General features: G+C 46.9%; 1 protein-coding gene across 1 annotated transcript in view; it reads right to left on the bottom strand.

The window, feature by feature from the left end:
- The window catches only part of cog1 (component of oligomeric golgi complex 1), a 41884-nt gene that overhangs the window by 17332 nt on the left and 1673 nt on the right, over positions 1–22879 (bottom strand). The window contains 12 exon segments of the mRNA XM_083648491.1: positions 2033–2179; positions 3572–3707; positions 8739–9042; positions 9882–10233; positions 14555–14765; positions 17974–18130; positions 19262–19310; positions 19312–19439; positions 20745–20926; positions 21112–21215; positions 21217–21293; positions 21296–21356. Of these exon segments, the coding sequence (XP_083504617.1) occupies positions 2033–2179; positions 3572–3707; positions 8739–9042; positions 9882–10233; positions 14555–14765; positions 17974–18130; positions 19262–19310; positions 19312–19439; positions 20745–20926; positions 21112–21215; positions 21217–21293; positions 21296–21356 (1908 nt within the window).

Here is a 22879-nt window from a genome sequence, read left to right as displayed (position 1 = left end):
TCATGGAAATCCATTGGTCAAAATGTGTATGCACCCTGATAGATGACGCTCTGAGGCCTACAGTATAGGCGACAGCCCAGTGGTTGAGAAACATTAAAATACCTAATTTCCCCTCCAAAATCAGATGGACTCCTCTACAAAATCATCCCAATCATTCTAGAAGTATTCTTTTCTTTAAAATAGAGCTATTCTGGTAATCTGGTGAAAATCTGTATTTTTTCATATCGCAATATATATCGCAGGGGCAGGGAATATCGCAATGTCAGTTTTTTCCAATATCGTGCAGCCCTAATAAGCACTGGCGCCCCCCAGGGGTGTGTGCTCTCCCCCTGGTTCTTCCTCCTCTACACAAACAACTGCATCTTCAGGGACCCATCAGTCAAACTCCTGAAGTTCGCAGACGACACAACGGTCATCGGCCTCATCAAGGACGGTGAGGAGCCTGCATACAGACGGGAGGTGGAACAGCTGGCCCTCTGGTGCGGTCAGAACAACCTGGAGCTGAACGAACTGAAAACTGTAGAGATGATAGTGGAGTTCAGGAGGAGCCCCCCAGCACTGCCCACCCCCTCACCATATACAACAGCACTGTGTTTACAGTGGAATCCTACAAGTTCCTAGGATCCATAATCTCCCAGGACCTCAAGTGGGAGGCCAACATAGACACTAGGGGTGGGGGAAAAAATCGATTCACCTAAGTATCGTGATTTTTAATGTCACGATTTTTTGAATCGATCTTTTATTCCAGAATCGATAATCGGAAAAAAAGAAAAAAAAAAAAATTTGGGGTGCTTGCAGTCAGGCCACTCACTGAACAGCAGGCCAGGCGCCGCCTACTGGTTTACTAGTGGTTTTATTACTTTATTAGTTAGTCTGAAGTAATAATTACACTTCAGGGTTAAAGTGGGTGCATCTCATTGTAAAATTGGACTTCAAACGGCCCAAATCTGGCTTCAAACTGTCCAAATTGGGCTTCAAACGGCCCAAATTTCACGCGCGTCGGCCCATATTGGCCTGGCCTGCTTGGTATCTAATGCCCGGCCTGAATTATGATCCCAGTCCGCCCCTGTTTTTAACTATATCACCCAGCCCTACTCATGATATATAATATACAGTCTCTAGTGTATGATTCAACTTTTCCCATGTTCTAATCTAGTGTAAAAAAGCAAACAAACTGAAAAAATAAAAATAAAAAATAAACAAAAATCGCAATAAATCGTAATATCGAATCGCAATAATCGTAGAATCGCAATACTTAAGAATCGCAATATAAATCGAATCGGCACCCATGAATCGTGATAGTATCGAATCGGGAGATAAGTTAATCGCCACAGCCCTAATAGACACCATCACCAAGAAGGCACAGCAGCAGTTGTACTTCCTACACCAGCTCAGGAAGTATAATCTGCCTGAGGAGCTGCTGATCCAGTTCTACACTGCCATCATCCAGTCTGTCCTCTGCAACTCCATCTCCGTCTGGTTTGGCTCAGCCACCAAACATGACAGGCAGAGACTGCAGAGACAATCATCTGTGCCAAACTGCCCTCCATCCAGGAACTGTACTCGTCCAGAGTAGAACAACAGGCAGGGAAGACCATCACAGACCCATCTCACCCCGGTCATGATCTGTTCCAACTCCTCCCCTCTGGCAGGCGCTATAGAGCACTGTACGTCAAAACTAACAGACACAAAAACAGCTTCTACCCACAGGCCATCACCCCGATTAACACTTAAAATCTTTCACTTGAACACTTTTGCAAAAACTGAAATCACTTCACTTCACTCTTGATCACTTTGAACACCTTGCAAGCTTGAACACTCAATGTGCATTTTTACTGAGAAATATCTGTGCAATATCTGATGCAAAGCCTCACATTGAACGGTAAATAACTGCAACACCTGACGTGAAAGTTGACCTCTGATTTGAACATGGACCAACAGAGAGAAGCTGTCGCATGGCTGGCCTGGACAGCAAGTCTAATGTTGGAGGTCACTGACCTGGACAGGAAGTCTGATGTTGGAGGTGACTGACCTGGACAGGGAGTCTGATGTTGGAGGTGATGCTGCTGCCCGACTCCGCCTCTTCCTGGATCTCCAGTTCCTCCCAGGCCGTGGCTGTGCTCAGGATGGCACCTGCTGACTCAGCAAGGAGCGCTGTGGCGAACTTATCCAGCAATACCTGTACAAACACAAGCAGGAAATAACACCTGTCCAAACGCGAGCAGGAAATAACGCCTGTCCAAACGCAAGCAGGAAAAAAGACGGTGCGCTTTCATGCAACAACACGTGTGTGTGTGTGTGTGCGTATATAGTATTTTAGTATACAAATACAGAGTTCTGTGGTGGTGATAGTCTCAATCAGTGGTGTGGCAACTCGCTTGGCAACAGCTTGAATGTACAGATGTTCATTATTATGTAAAAACTTAATTCTCTAGTTTTTTCTTCCTTGTGAAAAATTGCTTTTTTTTGGAGATACAAGTTTTCCGCCCAACAGCGACTATATATATATATATATATATATATATTTTTTTTTAGAGAAAGTTCATGCGCTAAACCACAGTTAGGAAGACGGAGACTGGTGCTCAACAGTTGAGCAACCACAGTAGCAGTATGGTACCACAGTATATATATATATATATACTGATATATACTGAGGAACCACAGTAGCATCAGAAGGAGAATACTGGAGCACTCAGGTCGTCTTTAGATGGTTTATTATAAGGTGCAGATCAAACACTGACGTTTCGACACTTGCTCTTCTTCAGAGTGAGTTTGCATTGGATTCACAGTGTGTTTGAATGAGGAGCAGAGGGGAGGAGCAAGCAATCTGCAAGCTGGCTGCCAAATCATACAATCAATCATCCAATACAACTTAAGTTCAGGAGGTAAATCACTCAACCAGGGTTTTACCTGGTTACAGAATACAAGGAAAATACAGTTAGGGTTAGTGAATTCTTTGCTGGTCTGTTAATTATTTTATTTTTTTTACCTTTATTTATACAGGGGGAGTCTCACTGAGAGCAATGCTGTCTTTTTCAGGAGTGCCCTGTTCACATTCACACACACATTCATACCTGGAAGCTGCCCAGTACAACCACAGTCTGATCTGCTGGCCACTGATCAGCTCCACTGGAGCAGTTGGGGTTAAGGGCCTTGCTCAAGGGCACCTCAGTGGTGGTAATGAGGGAGGGGCAAGTGCTGCCTTTTCACTTTCCCCACCCAGATGTATTCTGCCGGTCCCGGGGATTGAACCGATGACCTTCCGGTCACAAGCTCACTTCTCTAACCATTGGGCCACCACTGCCCTTGTTAATGTGGTGGTAAGTTGTATTGGATGATTGATTGTATGATTTGGCAGCCAGCTTGCAGATTGCTTGCTCCTCCCCTCTGCTCCTCATTCAAACACACTGTGAATCCAATGCAAAGCTCACTCTGAAGAAGAGCAAGTGTCGAAACGTCAGTGTTTGATCTGCACCTTATAATAAACCATCTAAAGATGACCTGAGTGCTCCAGTATTCTCCTTCTAATATATATATATATATATATATATAAACATGTGCAGTCTCTGACCTTAGAGAGGGCGGAGCTCCAGATGCGGTAGGCCTCCATGCTGCACGCTCTGAGCTCCTCCTTCAGCCCCGCCCACGTGCCCTGGGCGGGGCTGACATCTGCGGCCGCCCTGGCTTTGCCCAGCTTCCTTCCCTGCCTGGGGGTAGAGATACTGATGCAATTCACATATTGGATATTGGACTGACATGGCTGATCCAATCAAGATTCCATTCATAGCTTGCGCTGGACCCACCATAACATAACATGAAGCAGTGCAACTAAGTACAGTAGTAGCAGTAGTAGTAATGAGCTAGTAACGTTAGCAGTTAGCTACCTCAACAACATGTCCTTAGTTTTGGAGATGTTTTAGTCTTATAAATATTTGGGGGGTTTCCCACAGGGCGTTTGTCAGTTTGATGAAATGTTGTTTTAATAATTTTGAGTGGATCAATTTTGGAAATATCTAATGGGCTTTCTTAATTGTTGACTTTAATATTGTGGAATATTATGAAGCAGGTAACTAATGCTAATCATTTCACAGTAGGAGCCAGCTACTATGTAAAGGTGGATGCTGCAGCTCCTCCAGCTACTATGTAAAGGTGGATGCTGCAGCTCCTCCAGCTACTATGTAAAGGTGGATGCTGCAGCTCCTCCAGCTACTATGTAAAGGTGGATGCTGCAGCTCCTCCAGCTACTATGTAAAGGTGGATGCTGCAGCTCCTCCAGCTACTATGTAAAGGTGGAGGCTGCAGCTCCTCCAGCTACTATGTAAAGGTGGATGCTGCAGCTCCTCCAGCTACTATGTAAAGGTGGATGCTGCAGCTCCTCCAGCTACTATGTAAAGGTGGATGCTGCAGCTCCTCCAGCTACTATGTAAAGGTGGATGCTGCAGCTCCTCCAGCTACTATGTAAAGGTGGATGCTGCAGCTCCTCCAGCTACTATGTAAAGGTGGATGCTGCAGCTCCTCCAGCTACTATGTAAAGGTGGATGCTGCAGCTCCTCCAGCTACTATGTAAAGGTGGAGGCTGCAGCTCCTCCAGCTACTATGTAAAGGTGGATGCTGCAGCTCCTCCAGCTACTATGTAAAGGTGGATGCTGCAGCTCCTCCAGCTACTATGTAAAGGTGGATGCTGCAGCTCCTCCTTCTATGGCCGATTTGAGACTCGCGATTTTAGTGAGAAACACTCTGTGTTGAGAGACAGTCTCCTTCTGGCCCCCCCTTTGAACCCCTTCTTCGACGAGCAAAAGGTGATAAGACGTCTCAAAGGGTGCAAACCTAAAAAAAGCCCTGGCCCAGACAACTTAAGCGGGCGTATTTTAAAGGTATGTGCTGAGCAATTAGGTCCCATTTTCAGCCATATTTTTGATCTGTCACTCCGCCAGCAGAGGGTGCCGTCCCTTTGGAAAAAATCCATTCTTGTTCCTGTTGCCAAGTGCACCAATCCAAAATCACTTAATGACTTCCGGCCAGTGGCCCTAACCTCCCTGGTCATGAAACAGTTTGAGAGGCTAGTGAAGGATGAGCTAGTAACAAAAACTGACTCTTTGCTCGATCCACTTCAGTTTGCCTATCGTGCTAATAGAGGCGTGCAGGATGCTACAGCCACCTTACTGAACCTCATATTCAAGCATCTAGAGGGCAGTAAGAATCACGTTAGGCTGCTCTTTGCTGATTTTTCATCAGCATTTAACACCATCCAGCCACACATTCTGGTCGAGAAATTAACCAGCTTTTTCGGTCTGGATAAGTGCCTCGTTGGTTGGATTCTAGACTTTCTAACGAATAGATCTCAGCAGGTGAGGGTCAATGGGATACTGTCCAGTATCTTATTGTCCTCTACTGGCTCGCCCCAAGGCTGTGTTTTATCTGCTTTCTTATATATTCTATACACCAACGACTGTCGCAGCCGTTTCGCCAACAGATTCATCGTCAAGTACGCTGACGATTCTGTCATCGTCAGTCTGCTTGGCGATGATGATGTAGGACACGGCCAAGTCATTGACGACTTCGTTTCCTGGTGCGAAAACGCTTCCTTGGAACTCAACGTTTCCAAAACGAAAGAGGTTTGTATTGATTTTCGACGTTCCCCCCCTGTTCCCCAGAGCAGTTTTGTCAACGGTCAGCCTGTCGATATAGTGACAGACTACAAATATCTGGGTACGGTAATTGACAGCAAGCTGAAGTTTGATCTGAATACCGACATGCTGTGTAAGAAAGGTCAGCAGCGCCTTTACTGCCTTAGGAAGCTGGCCAAATTTCAGGTTGATAAAACTCTGATGAAAATGTTCTATAGTGCTTTTGTGGAGTCTGTCATATCATTTTCCATAATCTGCTGGTATGGTAATCTTTGTACTAAAGACAAGAACTCCCTGGGGAGAATAGTGAAGGTGGCTTCAAAAATAGCCGGAACCCAGTTCAGAAGCCTGGACCAGATCTGTACTAAACAGGTGCTGAAGAAAGCTGAGTCCATCCGATCAGATGATGCCCACCCTCTGAGGTTCGAATATGAGCTGCTTCCTTCCGGGCTCCGCCTTCGTGCCCCCATAGTTAAAAAGAACAGGTACAGAAATTCCTTTGTGCCTGTCTCTATCAGAGCGTTGAACGCTGCTGGGGTACAAATGTAATGTCTCCCCATCTGCCGTTGCTGTTATTTATTTATTTTATCCTTTTATTCTTTTATTCTTTTATCTTTATTTATTCTTAGGGGTACAATACAGTATATCTGTATTATATACTTTGTCTGCCCTTTGGTCTGGACTGAGGTTTTTTCTCTTGTGCTTTAATACAATGATACATTGTAGCTCTTTCTTGTGATATAAATGTGCTGCTGTGAGTGAACTGCACTTTGCTACTATGCACTTTATATCTCTACTGTGCACTTTAGATCGTTGCTACTGTTGTCATTTGCACTTTAACTATTGTGTTGCACTTTAAACTGCTGCTCTAGACTGCTTTTACAATGTTCTTTTTGTCTTATTTGTTTTTATGTATGTACTTCGTACTACGCTTCCTGCAATCCAATTTGCCCTTTTGGGACACTTAATAAATCTTGAATCCTTGAATCCTTGAATCCTCCAGCTACTATGTAAAGGTGGATGCTGCAGCTCCTCCAGCTACTATGTAAAGGTGGATGCTGCAGCTCCTCCAGCTACTATGTAAAGGTGGAGGCTGCAGCTCCTCCAGCTACTATGTAAAGGTGGATGCTGCAGCTCCTCCAGCTACTATGTAAAGGTGGATGCTGCAGCTCCTCCAGCTACTATGTAAAGGTGGATGCTGCAGCTCCTCCAGCTACTATGTAAAGGTGGATGCTGCAGCTCCTCCAGCTACTATGTAAAGGTGGATGCTGCAGCTCCTCCAGCTACTATGTAAAGGTGGATGCTGCAGCTCCTCCAGCTACTATGTAAAGGTGGATGCTGCAGCTCCTCCAGCTACTATGTAAAGGTGGAGGCTGCAGCTCCTCCAGCTACTATGTAAAGGTGGATGCTGCAGCTCCTCCAGCTACTATGTAAAGGTGGATGCTGCAGCTCCTCCAGCTACTATGTAAAGGTGGATGCTGCAGCTCCTCCAGCTACTATGTAAAGGTGGATGCTGCAGCTCCTCCAGCTACTATGTAAAGGTGGATGCTGCAGCTCCTCCAGCTACTATGTAAAGGTGGATGCTGCAGCTCCTCCAGCTACTATGTAAAGGTGGATGCTGCAGCTCCTCCAGCTACTATGTAAAGGTGGATGCTGCAGCTCCTCCAGCTACTATGTAAAGGTGGATGCTGCAGCTCCTCCAGCTACTATGTAAAGGTGGATGCTGCAGCTCCTCCAGCTACTATGTAAAGGTGGATGCTGCAGCTCCTCCAGCTACTATGTAAAGGTGGATGCTGCAGCTCCTCCAGCTACTATGTAAAGGTGGAGGCTGCAGCTCCTCCAGCTACTATGTAAAGGTGGATGCTGCAGCTCCTCCAGCTACTATGTAAAGGTGGATGCTGCAGCTCCTCCAGCTACTATGTAAAGGTGGAGGCTGCAGCTCCTCCAGCTACTATGTAAAGGTGGAGGCTGCAGCTCCTCCAGCTACTATGTAAAGGTGGATGCTGCAGCTCCTCCAGCTACTATGTAAAGGTGGATGCTGCAGCTCCTCCAGCTACTATGTAAAGGTGGATGCTGCAGCTCCTCCAGCTACTATGTAAAGGTGGATGCTGCAGCTCCTCCAGCTACTATGTAAAGGTGGATGCTGCAGCTCCTCCAGCTACTATGTAAAGGTGGAGGCTGCAGCTCCTCCAGCTACTATGTAAAGGTGGAGGCTGCAGCTCCTCCAGCTACTATGTAAAGGTGGATGCTGCAGCTCCTCCAGCTACTATGTAAAGGTGGATGCTGCAGCTCCTCCAGCTACTATGTAAAGGTGGATGCTGCAGCTCCTCCAGCTACTATGTAAAGGTGGATGCTGCAGCTCCTCCAGCTACTATGTAAAGGTGGAGGCTGCAGCTCCTCCAGCTACTATGTAAAGGTGGATGCTGCAGCTCCTCCAGCTACTATGTAAAGGTGGATGCTGCAGCTCCTCCAGCTACTATGTAAAGGTGGATGCTGCAGCAGGTGGAGGCTGCAGCTCCTCCAGCTACTATGTAAAGGTGGATGCTGCAGCTCCTCCAGCTACTATGTAAAGGTGGAGGCTGCAGCTCCTTGGGAGAGTTGCCAAGAGCTCTGGTATCGGAATCGGTAGAGGTAGATCGGAATTGGATCGCAACGGTGGATCGGTGCATCTACCTGGGGGTAGTCTGGTAGGTGGAGCTACCTGGGGGTAGTCTCGCTTGCCAGCCTCCCCTCCCTTCCGTGAGAGGAGTCTGGCAGCGCTGGTCACCATTCTGGAATTGCGATGGGTGGCGCTTAGCGGCAGTGCCCTTGGAAAATATTTTCCAACGATCCAACTTGCCATTTTCAGCATGTAGCAACGAGCTAGCGTGTAGGTTTCTGCCGTTAGCTTGCTAGCTAGTTAGCGTTATAGTTTTCACTTCGGCAGCAGGGGACTATTTACAGCGACTCATAGGGAGGAGGGAGCGGAAGCTGCTCTGATTGACATGGTTGGAGCCAATGACAGAGCTTGTAATCGGGGAGCGGACATCCGGCAGCGAATGAAATGGTCGCCTCCAATGGGAGAGCAGCTGTAGAGCAGCTGTAGAGCAGCTGCCATGCAGCGAGACTAACCTGGGGGTGACCTCTGCACTACTCTGTCTCCCCAGGACGCAGTGCTTCAGGCTCGGGCAGAGCTCGCCGATGGACTGGCAAAGCCGGGCCATGAAGAGGACGGAGCTGAGGTGGGTGTTGCTGGGCCGGGGCGTGGCTGCCGCGGCCAGCTCGGAGCGCACGGAAAACAGGATGTTTTGCACGCAGGCCAAGCAGCCGTCCCTTAATGCCTCCTCCACCGCAGCACAGTCCGTGAAGCGGTCGAACGAGGACGTGGACAAGCCCTCGGGGGGGCCGGAAGCGGAGACTGGCCTGGAATCGGACCCTATCGAGAGGAGACACACAAAGGGCATTTCTGATCACTAAAAGACAGATCAGACACATTGGAAAAGTCTTTAATGACAGGTGACAAGTGCGTCAAGTATTTTATGCAGTGGGCTAGCTCCTAGCTCCGTCTGGGGAGCCAATGCAGAAGTAACTCAACCCATTGATACCTGATGCAGCATTTGCATGTATATCCCTCATTTGTGTGTGTATCCCTTTAAGACCGTGAACCGCGGTTCGCGGTCTTAAAGGGATACACTCACAAATGCTGCATCAGGTATCAATGGGTTAAACCTGCATTTTTTCGAATGGGCTGCAGGGGGCGACTCCACTGGCTGCAAAAAGAAGGCCAGTTACATGGAAGTGAGTGGGAAAATGGCTGTACTCTACTTCTCACTTGATTGATGGCCTCAGTAAACACTTCCCTCAATCACTGATCTTCTTCAATACAAGATTACATGGTGATAATAAGTTATGGTCCCATGCAGAGTAAAATAGGCAATAGATCTTTTGGGGCGTGATTGACAGGTCGCCTGTCCAGTGATCGCGCAGCTCGCCCATCACAGACCAATAGCAGGCGGCGCTGTGGTTCTTCTCGTCCAAATTCACATCACTTCTGGCTAAAAATAATCAAGATGGCGACGGTGAACATGCCAACCTCGAGGCTTCAAAACGCAAGTCCAAAAACCAATGGATGCCATCGCGGTAGCTACGTCCATACATCTATATATATAATATACATCTATATATATAATATATCTAATATAGATATATTATATATACATACTGTATATAAATACAGCTCTACGCTCTATGATTTGATGACTGAAGCATCCCTACCTTTGTGGTGGAAGGGCAGGTAGTGCTGCAGGTCCTCCAGCCTGGCCTTCAGCTTGGTGTCCAGGGAGGAGCAGAAGTTTTGCACGCAGGGAGTCAGGGCCTGGGTCTTCATGGCCAGGCCGCTCCGCTGCTGTTGCTGCCCCCGTTGGCTCACGCTCACCCAGCCTGCATCGCTCCAAAGGTCTCCTGGAGCCTCTGACCAGAGGAAGGAGGCCACGTCCACCTCGTACTGGGCCCCGGGCCCGCGGCTGGAGCCCGGGTGGACCGTCTGAGCCTCCAGATCCCTCAGGGCCGAGGTGAGGAGCTGGGTGGAGCTCGCTGAGATAGCCCCCGTTTCTTCCTGGGTAATGGCCTGCAGGGGGCAACGAGCAGGAGAGACGGGACATGTCAATGAAATAATGGAAATGAACGAGGGACCACAGTGTCACCTAACAAGGAAATGGAACAAACACTTTTGATTTGGAGAAATACCAGCACTAACAACAACACCAGTGGGAGATAGATGCTGCCAATCATCTCCTCCATGGCCTGTAATAAAGTTACCTGTATAGTCAACAAAATAGTCAAAGAAAATATGGGTAGACTGAAATTCTACCTACTCTTTAACCCATCGATTGGTCGATGGGTTAAAAAAAAGCATGTTATGTCTAGTCAAGTTTATTTGTATAGCACATTTCATACACAGAGGCAGTTCAAAGTGCTTCACATAAAATGGATGACATAAGAAAATAAAAAAGAGGATAAAATAGACATTTCATAACAGCTTTGTCTTTATACTGTAGTTTGGATGCCAAGCATACCATCTACTGGTACCTTGCGTCTTCTGTTGCCCGTACATGCCACAGCATTGGGTTTGCATAAAATCAGATAGAGGCAATTCAAAGTGCTTCACATAAGATGGTCGACACAAGAAAATAAGAGAATAAAAGAAGAGGATAACATAGACATTTAAAAGCATCACAACAGAGTAGTTGCAAAAATAGTAAAAAACTTACAGAGGAATAAAACAAATTTTCAATCTGTCAGCAGTTAAAAGCGACGGTAAACATAAAAGTCTTTAGTCTATTTTTAAAAGTAAGTAAAGTTGGGGCAAATCTGATGTCTTCAGGCAGATCGTTCCAGCTAGCAGCAGCATAGTGGGTGAACGCGGCTTTCCCATGATTTGATTTAATCCTAGGGACAGTTAGTAAGTCTAGATGAAATAGATTAACTAAATCAGCCGAGTGCACTGGGTGTACTCTACCTGGCAGTCTCAATTAATTAAAAAGCTATTTTCAACATATTACCGGTAAATTATTTTTATCCTAATTATTTTATACTGAAATGATAACAATCTGAAAGCTGACCAGCGTGCACCTGGCCATATTCAGCTGCTATGTGAAAGTAACAGCTGTCAGAAAGCGTGTAACCATCTTACTAAGATATACTAGCCTGGTAACATTACTCAGAAAGGAGAGTGAGACAGGAATTCCTTTTGCTAGCTCAAGCAAGCCCAGATTTATTCCACTCTAATATATTTAAAGGGGCCCTATTATGCATTTCTTAATTTTGTATGATATATATGTTGTTGCAATCTTGGATGGTCATATTAACACATTCACTGCCAGCCGTTTTTTTTTTACTGTAGGTAGCTTCTGCCAGAGGGTTTTTTTGAGGATTCTGGCTCATCTTTCAAGACCCGAGGATTCTTTTCTGCTAAGATTTTGTGAACACAAAATATCTCAAAAGAACTAATAGAATGTGTGCTTTCTCTGTCTAAAAGAGTTAGTTTGTAGAGTTAGTAGTTATGTAGGCATTAGCACTTGAATACAGCATGGTTTCAGCGTCTGAAAATTTAAGCTGAGATAAATAGCATTTTGTGAAATTCGATAGAACAGTCACTTTAACCATTCATTTTTGGCATCAGTAAGACGTCAGACATCTAAACAATAGTTTTGAACAGTAATTTCCTCCATAACAGCAGGAAACACCCCTCTCCTTCAAACTCCTCCCTCCGTGTGTGTTCTTCTTGGCTGCAGCGGGCGTGTCACAAGCTCGTTTCTGCTGCTGCTTTGCTGCTGCTCCTGTCTGCTGGCGGCCGCTGGGCAAGTCTGGATGGGCTCGCTCGTTTCTTGGGGTTTCGGTTGAGAGCTTTGATGAAGCTTTTGCGATTCTGGTCTTATTTATGCTGCGTGTTTCAAAGTGTGTTGCACCCATAATCTATTATGCAAATTTGCAATCCCCCACCGCCAGCAACCAGCGCGAAAACGAAAGCGTTTTCGCCAATCCATTTTACAGTATGAGAATGGTTTCATCGCAGTTTTGGCTCGGCTTTTTCTAGTCTGGAGAGCACTGTCGCCACTTAGTGGGTCGGTGGAATAGGTTGTACACGTTCGGTGGCTCCCATATTTATATAGAAGATGTAAAAGGGTTAGATGCACATCCCACCGTCAAAATTATTATTATTTTTTTTTTGACGTATTAACACGTCATTGGCAGTCAACCGTTGGATTTTTTTTTACGTATCAACACGTCATTGGCAGTGAACGTGTTAAACATGGGCTAAGCTTCAAATAAATATGTGAAAGTGTTTTAATGTTACCCCCATGAACCCCCCCTCCCGCCCATGAGCTCTCGTAGACGAGATGACATGGATTTATGCCGATTTTGTGCGAGAACCATAGTTTTGGTGACGTCAGGTAGGACTTGTTACCATGGTGATGCCAACTTTGCCAAGCTTAGCCCGGGCCCGCGGCGCGAGCGCCCTGCCCCTCCCTTCCCCTGTTCTGACATTCCAGTAGGGATTTCTGCATTCTGGCCGCATTTCAATCTAGTATTAAACATACTATTGGTTCATGTTGGAATAAAAACACTGCTTGTATCGATAAATATGCACCATTACTACTACAAAATGAAAAAATAATTTTGAAAAAGACCGAAATAACAACTTAAATCGAGCTCTGTTTAGAGAGGGAAATCAGCGTCAGGCTGCCTGGAGGAAAACGGCACACCAAAAAAATCGTCACTCCTCGCCTTTGATCTCCAAGGCTGTGAGGACGCTGTGTTTGCTGCAGCCAAACACAGTGTCCCCTCCGTCTCCCTCTCCCTCTCTCTCTCTCTCTCTCTCCCTCTCTCTCTCTCTCCCCCTCTCTGCATGATTGTGGTTTGCAGTGGTTCTCAACGTGGGGTCCGGGTCCTCTGTCTCGGCAGAGGTTTGCGCAAACAAACTTTCATCCCGCTGCCCGCCTGGAGTATTTCGGAGGGTGGGGGTTCTTAAAGGGACAGGACCTAAAACAGAGCGTTTCAGACAGAGGCTGAACTGAAGGGGGCAGTGAGAGCCAGTACAAGATAAACTGAGTTTTTTCAACTATGACTGATGCAATAAGTTACTCTACTGGAGGCCAACAATAAAATAATAATACATTATATTAGCAAAATATGGGCCCTTTAACACTCGGAGGACGGCCAGTCTCACTCTGACTAGCATGTTCAATATTCCCATAAGACAATTTAGCATGTTATTCTCACAGCACGGGTGTTTCATCAGCATTATGGTTGCCCTCAAAGCGCCGGTTGTAAATGTAACATGATATAAATGCATCTAGCCTACGTGTTCTCATCCTTTTTTAACAAAGGGAGAAAGTGGGTAATGTTTGTTTAAATTTTTGTTCCACTGATAATGTCACAATGTCTGTGACATCATCAGTGATGTTATCAGCGACATCATTATTGACCAAAATCATCTTATGACATCACTGATGATGTCATAGGCACTGATGTTTTAGGCATTGTGACATCAACAGTGATGTCATAGGCATTGTGACATCATCAGTGACAGTGATGTCATCAGTAATGCAAAGTTGTGCAATTGTGCGCTACGCATGCCACACAGCAGCCAAGCAGCGAGGCCACATCATCAGTGACATCATTGATCAAAATCATCTTATAAAATCACTGATGTCATAGGCATTGTGACATCATCAGTGACAGTGATGTCGTCAGTGATGCGAAGTTGAGACATTGTGCACTACACATGCCAATTAGTGCAGGCGATTGTGCGCTGCACATGCCAATAGAGCAGCCGAGGCCACGCAACAGCCGAGCTGCGGGCAAAGCCGCGCAGCGGCCGAGCTGCGAACGGCGAGCCCGCAGCTCAATTATTATTCAATTATTATTGGTTTTTAGTAATAATAACTTAATAATTACTAGCTATGAAAGCAGAATTATAGGAAAAATAATGGCAAACAGTCAACTAGAATTGTATTGCGCAAATTGTATTCTTTGCTCGCTCTCGCGGGCCACATAAAATGAGGTGCCGGGCCGGATTTGGCCCCCGGGCCTTGAGTGTGACACGTGTCATAACGTCGTAAGCTAACAATGTAGAAACTTTAGCAACATTACGTTAACATTACCGCCTGGCAGTACCAGAACCTCCCGTCACAGGGACAGCTTCTATCCAACTGCTATCCGCCTCTTCAATGAGGCCCAAAAGCCCCCACAAATATGGACTTTGGCACCCAGACCCCCCACGCACCCAGGCCCCCCCCCCACGCACCCAGGCCCCCCACCCACCCACCCAGACCACCCACCCACCCAGACCCCCCACCCACCCACCCACCCACCCAGACCCCCCACCCACCCTCCCACCGATGCCCCCTGAGCAAGTCGGCTCACAGGTTGTCAGCCTGAGTTACCTGCAGGCGCTTAAGGAAGAGCTGCTGCAGGAAGTCATCCCAGACAGCCAGGGGGCGCTCTAGCAGGTGTTGGCAGACAGTGTTCCAGTGTTGACTGATGGACTGTGTGGACAGCAGGTCCCACACGGCGTCTCTGATGGCTGCCAGCCCCTTCAGACTCCTCACATAGACCAGCAGGCTGCCAACGCCCTGGCAGATGTCCTCCTCACAGCTGCAGCACAGGAGGAGAAGGAAGGGAGAGTTGGCTAATGGAGCAATTTGAGAGAAACTACAGTAGTGTTGGAATATATGAAATGAGTAACAGTTACAGAAACTACAACGCTGTGCCTCCCCTCAAGTTGTCTCGCGTTCCCCAGCGGAGGCGTGCCTCACAGTTTGAAAACCGCTGCTTTGGGTCTTCTAGTTTCATATTACTGTATACCAGAAACTTCACTATGGCTTTAAAACTGAGCCTGATACAGCTTTTGAAAGCACATTTTCAAAATCATGATATTTCCAGAATATCGCAATATTTCTGAAAATCGGCCCAAGCCTACTGCTCAGGGTTTTTGTCTATGTGTAAAAACTGTTGTCTGTATTTAAAAAAAAATTGCAATACTCTGGCAGACCAGCAGGCAGAGCCCCACGGACCACAGTTTGGGAATCAATGCTTTAGCACAAACAAGGAAAGGGAGGAATGCATGCATTCTCCTTTTTTTGTCATTATGTCATGTCATTCCCCCCCCCAATATTTTATTTTCACATTTTTAATAAAGCAGTACACAAACAAGACAAAACAAACAGGCACAATAGAGCAGTACACAAACAAGACAAAACAGGCACAGGAAAAGAGACATTCAACATTCAATATTACAACGTGTGCTACCAGCCACATAAGGCGCATATGTGCTTAAAATAAATATATATCCCGTGTGGGGGGTCCATGAGAAAGCAGCCAGGCGAGTCACCCGTCGCCCCGCCCTAACCTCATCGAGGTAGACTAGAAACGGTCCCACATCATTAGAAATGTTCTAAGTGAGTTGGTTCTCAGGAACCTGAGCCTCTCCATCCATATAACAGAGATCATGTCAATCAACCACAATTGAAAAGGAGGTGAAGAGGGGTCATGTTTGATCCTCCCCCCCACCCCTCAGCTCCTCCCCCCCACCCCTCAGCTCCTCCCCCCCACCCCTCAGCACCCCCACCCCCCCCCCATTCCCACCTAACCACCAACCCCCCCCACCCTCCACCCCCCACAGACCGCCCCCTCACCATCACTGAGGATGAAGTGTGCCGGTCGTTCCTGCGTATCAACCCACGCAAGGCGGCCGGCCCGGACGGCATCCCCGGGCGGGTCCTCAAGGCCTGCGCCCACCAGCTGGCAGCCGTGTACACAGACATCTTCAACCAGTCCCTCTCCCTCCGACGAGTTCCCTCCTGCTTCAAGGCAGCAACAATCATCCCCATTCCCAAACAGCAAAAAGTGACCAGCCTCCATCCCCATTCCCAAACAGCAAAAAGTGACCAGCCTCAATTACTGGCGCCCAATAGCCCTCACACCAATAGCCAGCAAGTGCCTTGAAAAGATGGTCATATCAAAGATCCGTCCCACACTCCCCCCGGACCACGACCCGCTACAGTTTGCATACCGCCCCAACAGGAGCACAGCGGATGCAGTGGCACACGTGCTCCACACCGCCCTGTCCCACCTGGAGGGGAAGGACACTTATGTGAGAATGCTGTTCGTGGACTACAGCTCAGCATTCAACACCATAGTACCCTCCAGGCTGGTAAGCAAACTCAGGGACCTGGGACTAAACACAGCGATGTGCGACTGGATCCTGGACTTCCTGACAGACCGCCGCCAGGTGGTGAGGGTGGGCAACCTCACCTCCTCCCCGCTGACCATCAGCATAGGAGCGCCCCAGGGGTGCGTCTCCAGCCCCTTCTGGTACGACCTCTACACCCACGACTGCGTGGCGACTCAAACTTCAAACACCATCGTGAAGTTTGCAGACGACACAGCGGTCGTGGGGCTGATCTCGGGGGGCGACGAGACGGCCTACAGAGAGGAGGTGAGGGTCCTGGAACAATGGTGCCAGGACAACCACCTCTCTCTGAACGTCTCCAAGACCAAGGAGATCATTGTGGACTACAGGAGAGGGGGGGGCACACACCCCCCAATCACCATCAACGGCACAGTGGTGGAAAGGGTGGACAGCTTCAAGTACCTGGGAGTCAACATCCACCAGGACCTGACCTGGGCCGGCCACACCGCCACTGTTGTCAAAAAGGCCCAACAGCGAATACACGGACTCAGGCGCCTGAAGAAGTTTGGGCTAAGGAAAGAAATCCTCAGGGACTTCTACAGAGGCACCATTGAAAGCCTGCTGACTGGCTGCTTCACCGCCTGGTACGGGAACTGTACCACCATGGACCGCAGGGCGCTACGGAGGGTGAGGCGCGCGGCCCAGCACGTAACAGGAGACGAGTTGCCAGAACTGCACGAACTGTATAACCAGCGGTGCCTCAGGAGGTCCCTGAAGATCATCAAAGACACAAACCATCCCCACAACAGCCTGTTCTCCCTGCTACCCTCAGGGAGGAGATACAGGGTTCCAAAAGCACGCACAAATCGCTTGAGGAACAGTTTCTTCCCGCAGGCCACGAGACTCCTTAACATACACAAATAGTGTAGTAGTCGTACCGTACCGTACTGAAGCTGCTACCATTATGTATGCCTAATGTTTAATTGTATGTCTAACAAGGTACATGCTATTTGCACCTGTATGTCAATTACGTCGAATTTAAAATGTCTGAACACGTCTAACGTATGCACAATGCCTAATGTTTAATTGTATGTTTAAAGGATGGGTTTACCGATGGGGAATATGAATATATATTAATTCTTAAAAAATCTTAAATTTCGAATCCGGCCCAAAAAAATTGGGCCAGGTGACGCGTTTCGCGTCGAAACGCGTCACCTGGCCCATTTTTTTTTTTCATTTTTTTTTTTCTCTGGCTGTGAACAAGCAATTTCAAAAATTTCAACGGATTCGAAATTTAAGATTTTTTAAGAATTAATATATATTCATATTCCCCATCGGTAAACCCATCCTTTAATAAGGTACATGCTATTTGCACTGTATGTCAAATACGTCGAATTAAAATGTCCGAACATGTCTAACGTATGCACATAACATGTGCACCTATGTGCAATGAATATGCCACTGACTTGTCTTATCGCTATTCTGCCTCATTGCCTATTGCTGCTTAGTATTGCTTATTGATGCCTATTTCTTATTGCCTATTGCTCATTGCTTGTTGCCTATTTGTACTATGTCGTAAACGGAGTCCACAGCACAAGAATTTCACACGTGATACTTGTACCATGGAGTGACAATAAAAATCTTGAATCTTGAATCTTGACTGGAACTTACGTGTTGATCCACTGCTGCAGTGTGTCCCGTAGCTGCTCTCTTTGGATTGGCTGAGCCAGGGTGCGAAGGGCAGGCTGGAACTCAGAGATGGAGGAAGGCAGGTAGTTGAACCAGCTTCCTGTACTCACCTCTTCCTGCAGCACCCTCCTGCCTTTTTCTGGGGAGACACATTCTGTCAGTGCATCATTCATTCATTCATTACAAACTATTCCTCAGAATTGAACACAAATGTATTAATATTGAACGTGTTTCGCATCCAAATTGCGTCCCCCTTAGCACACTCCCCAAGTTTGAAGTCGATCTGATCGACGGTTCACGAGATACACAAAGGACAGAGACAGAGAGAGAGAGAGGCAGACAGACAGACAGACAGACAGAGAGACGGAGAGAGAGAGACAGAGACAGAGAGAGACACAGAGAGACAGAGAGAGACACAGAGAGAGAGACAGACAGACGGAGAGAGACAGACAGACAGACAGAGAGAGACAGACAGAGAGAGAGACACAGACAGACAGAGAGACAGAGAGACACAGAGAGAGACAGCAGAGAGACAGACAGACCGAGAGAGACAGAGACACTGCTGGCATTACAGTGTAGATAACTTAATTAAAAATCACACCCAGGTGTTGAAGTAAGCAGTGCATGTATGCGCAGGTCGAACCCTATACCTCTCCCCGGCACGGTGTGTGTGTGTGTGTGTGTATGTGCGGGTGTGTGTGCGTGTGTGTGTGTGTGTATGTGCGGGTGTGTGTGTGTGTGCGTGTGTGGCATGCGTGTTTCACCGAGCCCTGCGCTGTATTCACTGTGCTTCCTTGTAGAGGCGGGGGGCGGGGCTTAGGCTAAATCTCTATGAAAATGGACAGATGAATGGATGGACACACATGTCACTTATAGAAGCGGCTGCACCTCTTAAAAACAAACGTATCAGAAGAATGAGCACTTGAACATCAGTATGATGAGAACTACCTGCAATTACAGAAACCATCTTTGGGGGAAATTATCAGTCCCTCCAGGAAATGGTGATTTTGTGAACAAATAATTAATGCTAATTCAACCAATCTCTGCAATATTTGCGGAGGCTTTATCATTTTTCAAAATTCCCACGATTTCTCCGCAAAAACGGCAAAACAGGTTCCTCAACTTGATTTTTTGACGTGCACTTTGATTTTTTAGTTTTGAGAGCTGTCACGACGTCCATATTTGATACAGCCTCTGCTTCAGACCATGGGCCAGTCATACACCTCCATACCTCCAGCAGTGTGACTTCCAGGACGTGCCAGCTGTTTACCTGTGGGTGTGCTGGAGGTGACATTCTCCAGAGTGGAGAAGAGCATGCACACAGCTCAGAGCCCCCTCCCCCAGCCTGGGGCTTCCTTCTGGGGGTACGTAGAAGACGGCATAGGCCTGGAAAAGTGTCGTCACCAGCAGCTCCACCAGGCTGCATACCTGGGCCTTGATCCCAGCACCTGGGACAGGGGAAAGAGATTTCTAGATTCAGGCTTCCCACACATTTTCATGGATAAAATTCCAAAACTTTTCCATGATTTTTCAAGGATCCAAAATAGAATTCCCATGTAATGTGAGGCGGTGACTCTGAATCAACACCAGGCATTATTACTACACTGGACAAATAGGACACACCTCTTTTTTTTTACTGCTCAGAGCCACTGCATCAACAGGGTACCCTCAGGGTTAATATCGTAAAATATTCATATAAAAAACAAGAATCACTCAAATCCAATACCACATATTGCATTAAGTCATCAGCTACAGAAAATTATGTTACATTACATGACAACACAATTCCATGACTTTTCCTAAAAAGTCAAGGATTTAGACCAGAGGATTCAATGACTTTTACACGCCTGGAAACATAGATTTTGAAATTCCATGACTTTTCCAGGTTTTCCATGACTGTTGGATAGATAATACCCATTTCTAAAGATTATCTTGGGGCATTTTGCTTTGTTTGATATGCAATAAGCCTCCCAGGCCAAATTCGAACCAAATGTTGAAGAAAGCATTAATTTATCAAACGCTAAACAACTTGTTGTGTAGATGATGGAGTAGGGCTGCTCGATAAATCGATTTAGAATCGTAATCGAATTAATTAGTTAGGACGATGTTAAAATAATGAAAATCGTAAACTTAATTGTTTTAACTAGGGTAATTACGTTACAGCGGGGCGGCTATCTGTCATGTACGCGTGCTGCTACTCGTCCTTTCTCCCCGCTGTAAAGTCTCTCTGGAGGCTGTGACTACTGCTGGCTACTAAAGACAGCAGCAATGAACTTATTTCAACCCCTCCAAAAAGCAGTGTGTGAGCACTGAGCAGCATGTTGCACTGCGGGGCGGGCTGTGCAAGATAACGATTACCACAACACACGCGCGCGCACGAACAAAGACACCGGACGCTGAAATGTTGCCTTTATAGTTCACATAACAACACGTGAGGCCACCGAGTAACGTTACCAGGACTCACCTCCAAAAGCGCAAATCCACCAGTGTCAAGTGACTGCAGGTTAGCAAGCAACAGCCAGGAAGTTAGGCATAGCAAGTTAGGCTAAAACAGGAAGTTGGGTTGTTCTGTCTTCAGAGTAAAAGTGTAATTTGTCGCTTATGAAAAAAAGAGGAAAAAAGAGCTCTACAAGGCAACAAATGTTTAGAGAAGTATAATTGTATAAAAAAATCGAAATCGAAAATCGAGTTTTGAGAGAAAAAATCGTCAATTTAATTTTTAGGCAAAATCGAACAGCCCTATGATGGAGTACCGTGCTGTGGCTGGTTGAGCAGCTGATGGATGGAGGCCTTCCTGGCCAATAGGAAGTCAGCCAGGGCCTGGCGTGGTGAGCTGTCCTCCAGTAACATGCTGGACACTAGGGCCTCTGCAATAGCCTGGTCTGACACTGCCCGACCTCGGAGCACAGATCTGCTCTCCAGTAGGATGGTCGACCTGGAGGGAGGAAAGAGAAGAGAGAAGAGGAGATGAGAGAAGAGAGGAATGGAGTTGGTTGGTTTATTGTCTTTCAGTGGAATCATCTGATATGGTATATGATATGATATGATATATATTATATATCTATAGAGTATAGACATAGTCAACATTTTGTTTGATTCACTTTATCTCCTGTAGCCTACCTGAAGTGTCCGGTGGTGGCCACCTGGCGGACCAGGATGGGGAAGCGGCCCAGCACGGGGCTGTAGCGCCCCCCGGTGGCATCCAGCTGCAGCAGGCTGTGCAAGGTGGCAGCACAGCAGGTAGAGCTGGGTGGCCTGGAGGTACTGGGATGCCTCCATGGCACTCCAGATGCGCTCGGGATCTCCAGAAGCAGCTTGATCTGAGAGGCCATGGTGTAGAACTTCTCCTGCCACTGCCAATGGCTCTGCAGGAGGAAGACACATTGCATCTTCAAGCCCATGTCACAACAATCAAACATTCTACAACAAACACAGATGTTTGTGTGGTGTGCCATGCCTGTCTGTCCTTGTTTGGAGATGTTTGGTCAGATTCCACATGTCCAATCCTTGTTTGTCTGTGTTTAGCCATGTCACACCAATCAAACATTATCCAACAACAACGCAGTTATATAACGTTGTATAAAGAATGTCCGGAACGTGCGGTCCGGGATATATACAAATTTCACTCCAGCCAGATACTCAAAGTTGGCAACAGTGGCGGCCAGCCACTAGAGGGCGCCAGTGCGCCGCCCCACCTATACCCACATGGAGCAAGAGTACCTAGCTGGGAAAATAAAACGTTATATATATAATTTTTTTTATGAGCGAGGTGAATATTAGATAGTGAGTATGTAATCTGCAATAAATATGTAGATTCATAATGATCTACATGTGTAGGCTACTGTTTTTGGGTCAATATTTTCTTGCAACGAATTGCCACGGACCCGTCCGGGGACTTCCGGTTTCCAGCAGTGCAGATCATTAGAGTATCAGGATCTGTGTAGTTGCACATGCGCTGTTCACTCTCAAAAACAAAGGGATTTGGGAGGGCTCTGGGCACACGTATCTAGCGACCAGGTGGAGGGGTCAGGTAGAGTGAGTGTCGTGACGTAGTAGATGGGTAGCGACGCAGTATATATAAACACTAGTAGCAGTCCCACGCCGGCGGCTTTGTTGTCTTCCTGCAGCACACGCGCGAAGCAAAGAAGTTTGTTTTCAACTGCCATAAAACACAAAAGACGTTTTGCAAGAATGGAGAAAGAAAATTCTGTGAAGTCACTCAAAACGACGCCGTTTGAGAGACGGACTTTACAGGAGAAGCATCGAGTGAAAGAGCTTGGACCAGATCACCCTGAGCTCGCCATTAAACAACAGGCTACAGACAGAGGAAGAAAATACACTCTGGTCTTTTTCAGACGTTTCTAGTAGCTAGTAACGTCCGTTACTACTTGCTTGATTTAGGACTGGAGTGGACGATAATTCAATAGCCTATAGACCAATTATACGCCTACGTCACAATGACAACAAAGCAAGCTGCGTGCGCAACGTGTAGGCAGAAAACCATCAGCCCAGCATTCACAGACAGTGAAAAAGCCCCGCTGTCAGGACTGCTCTATGCCCATCTGCAACACACAGTTATATTTTAGTTTTAAAATGCAGTTCTCGGCTTACTACCACAGCTTATCGCCTAGTGATAAGCAATGTTATGCATCGAAATTAACGTTGTTTAATGGGATATGTCTTACAGACCCATACGCACTGGCGCTGTCAATTGGCCAAGCCTAGTCATACATATCGTGCATTCCTTTATAACTGGGGATAGCGTAGATAATTATTCTGTAACTTGCAAAGATATATTGTTATGTTGATAATGCACACAACTCAATAATGACATTATGTAACGTTACTTGGTCGTTAACTAACCGAGCGATGTGGCTGAGCAGCCTAC

Source organism: Poromitra crassiceps (genome assembly GCF_964638095.1).
Source record: "Poromitra crassiceps genome assembly, chromosome: 13".
Lineage (NCBI taxonomy): Eukaryota > Metazoa > Chordata > Actinopteri > Beryciformes > Melamphaidae > Poromitra > Poromitra crassiceps.
The sequence above is the reverse complement of the archived record's forward strand: the minus strand, read 5'-3'. Positions and strand labels throughout refer to the sequence as shown.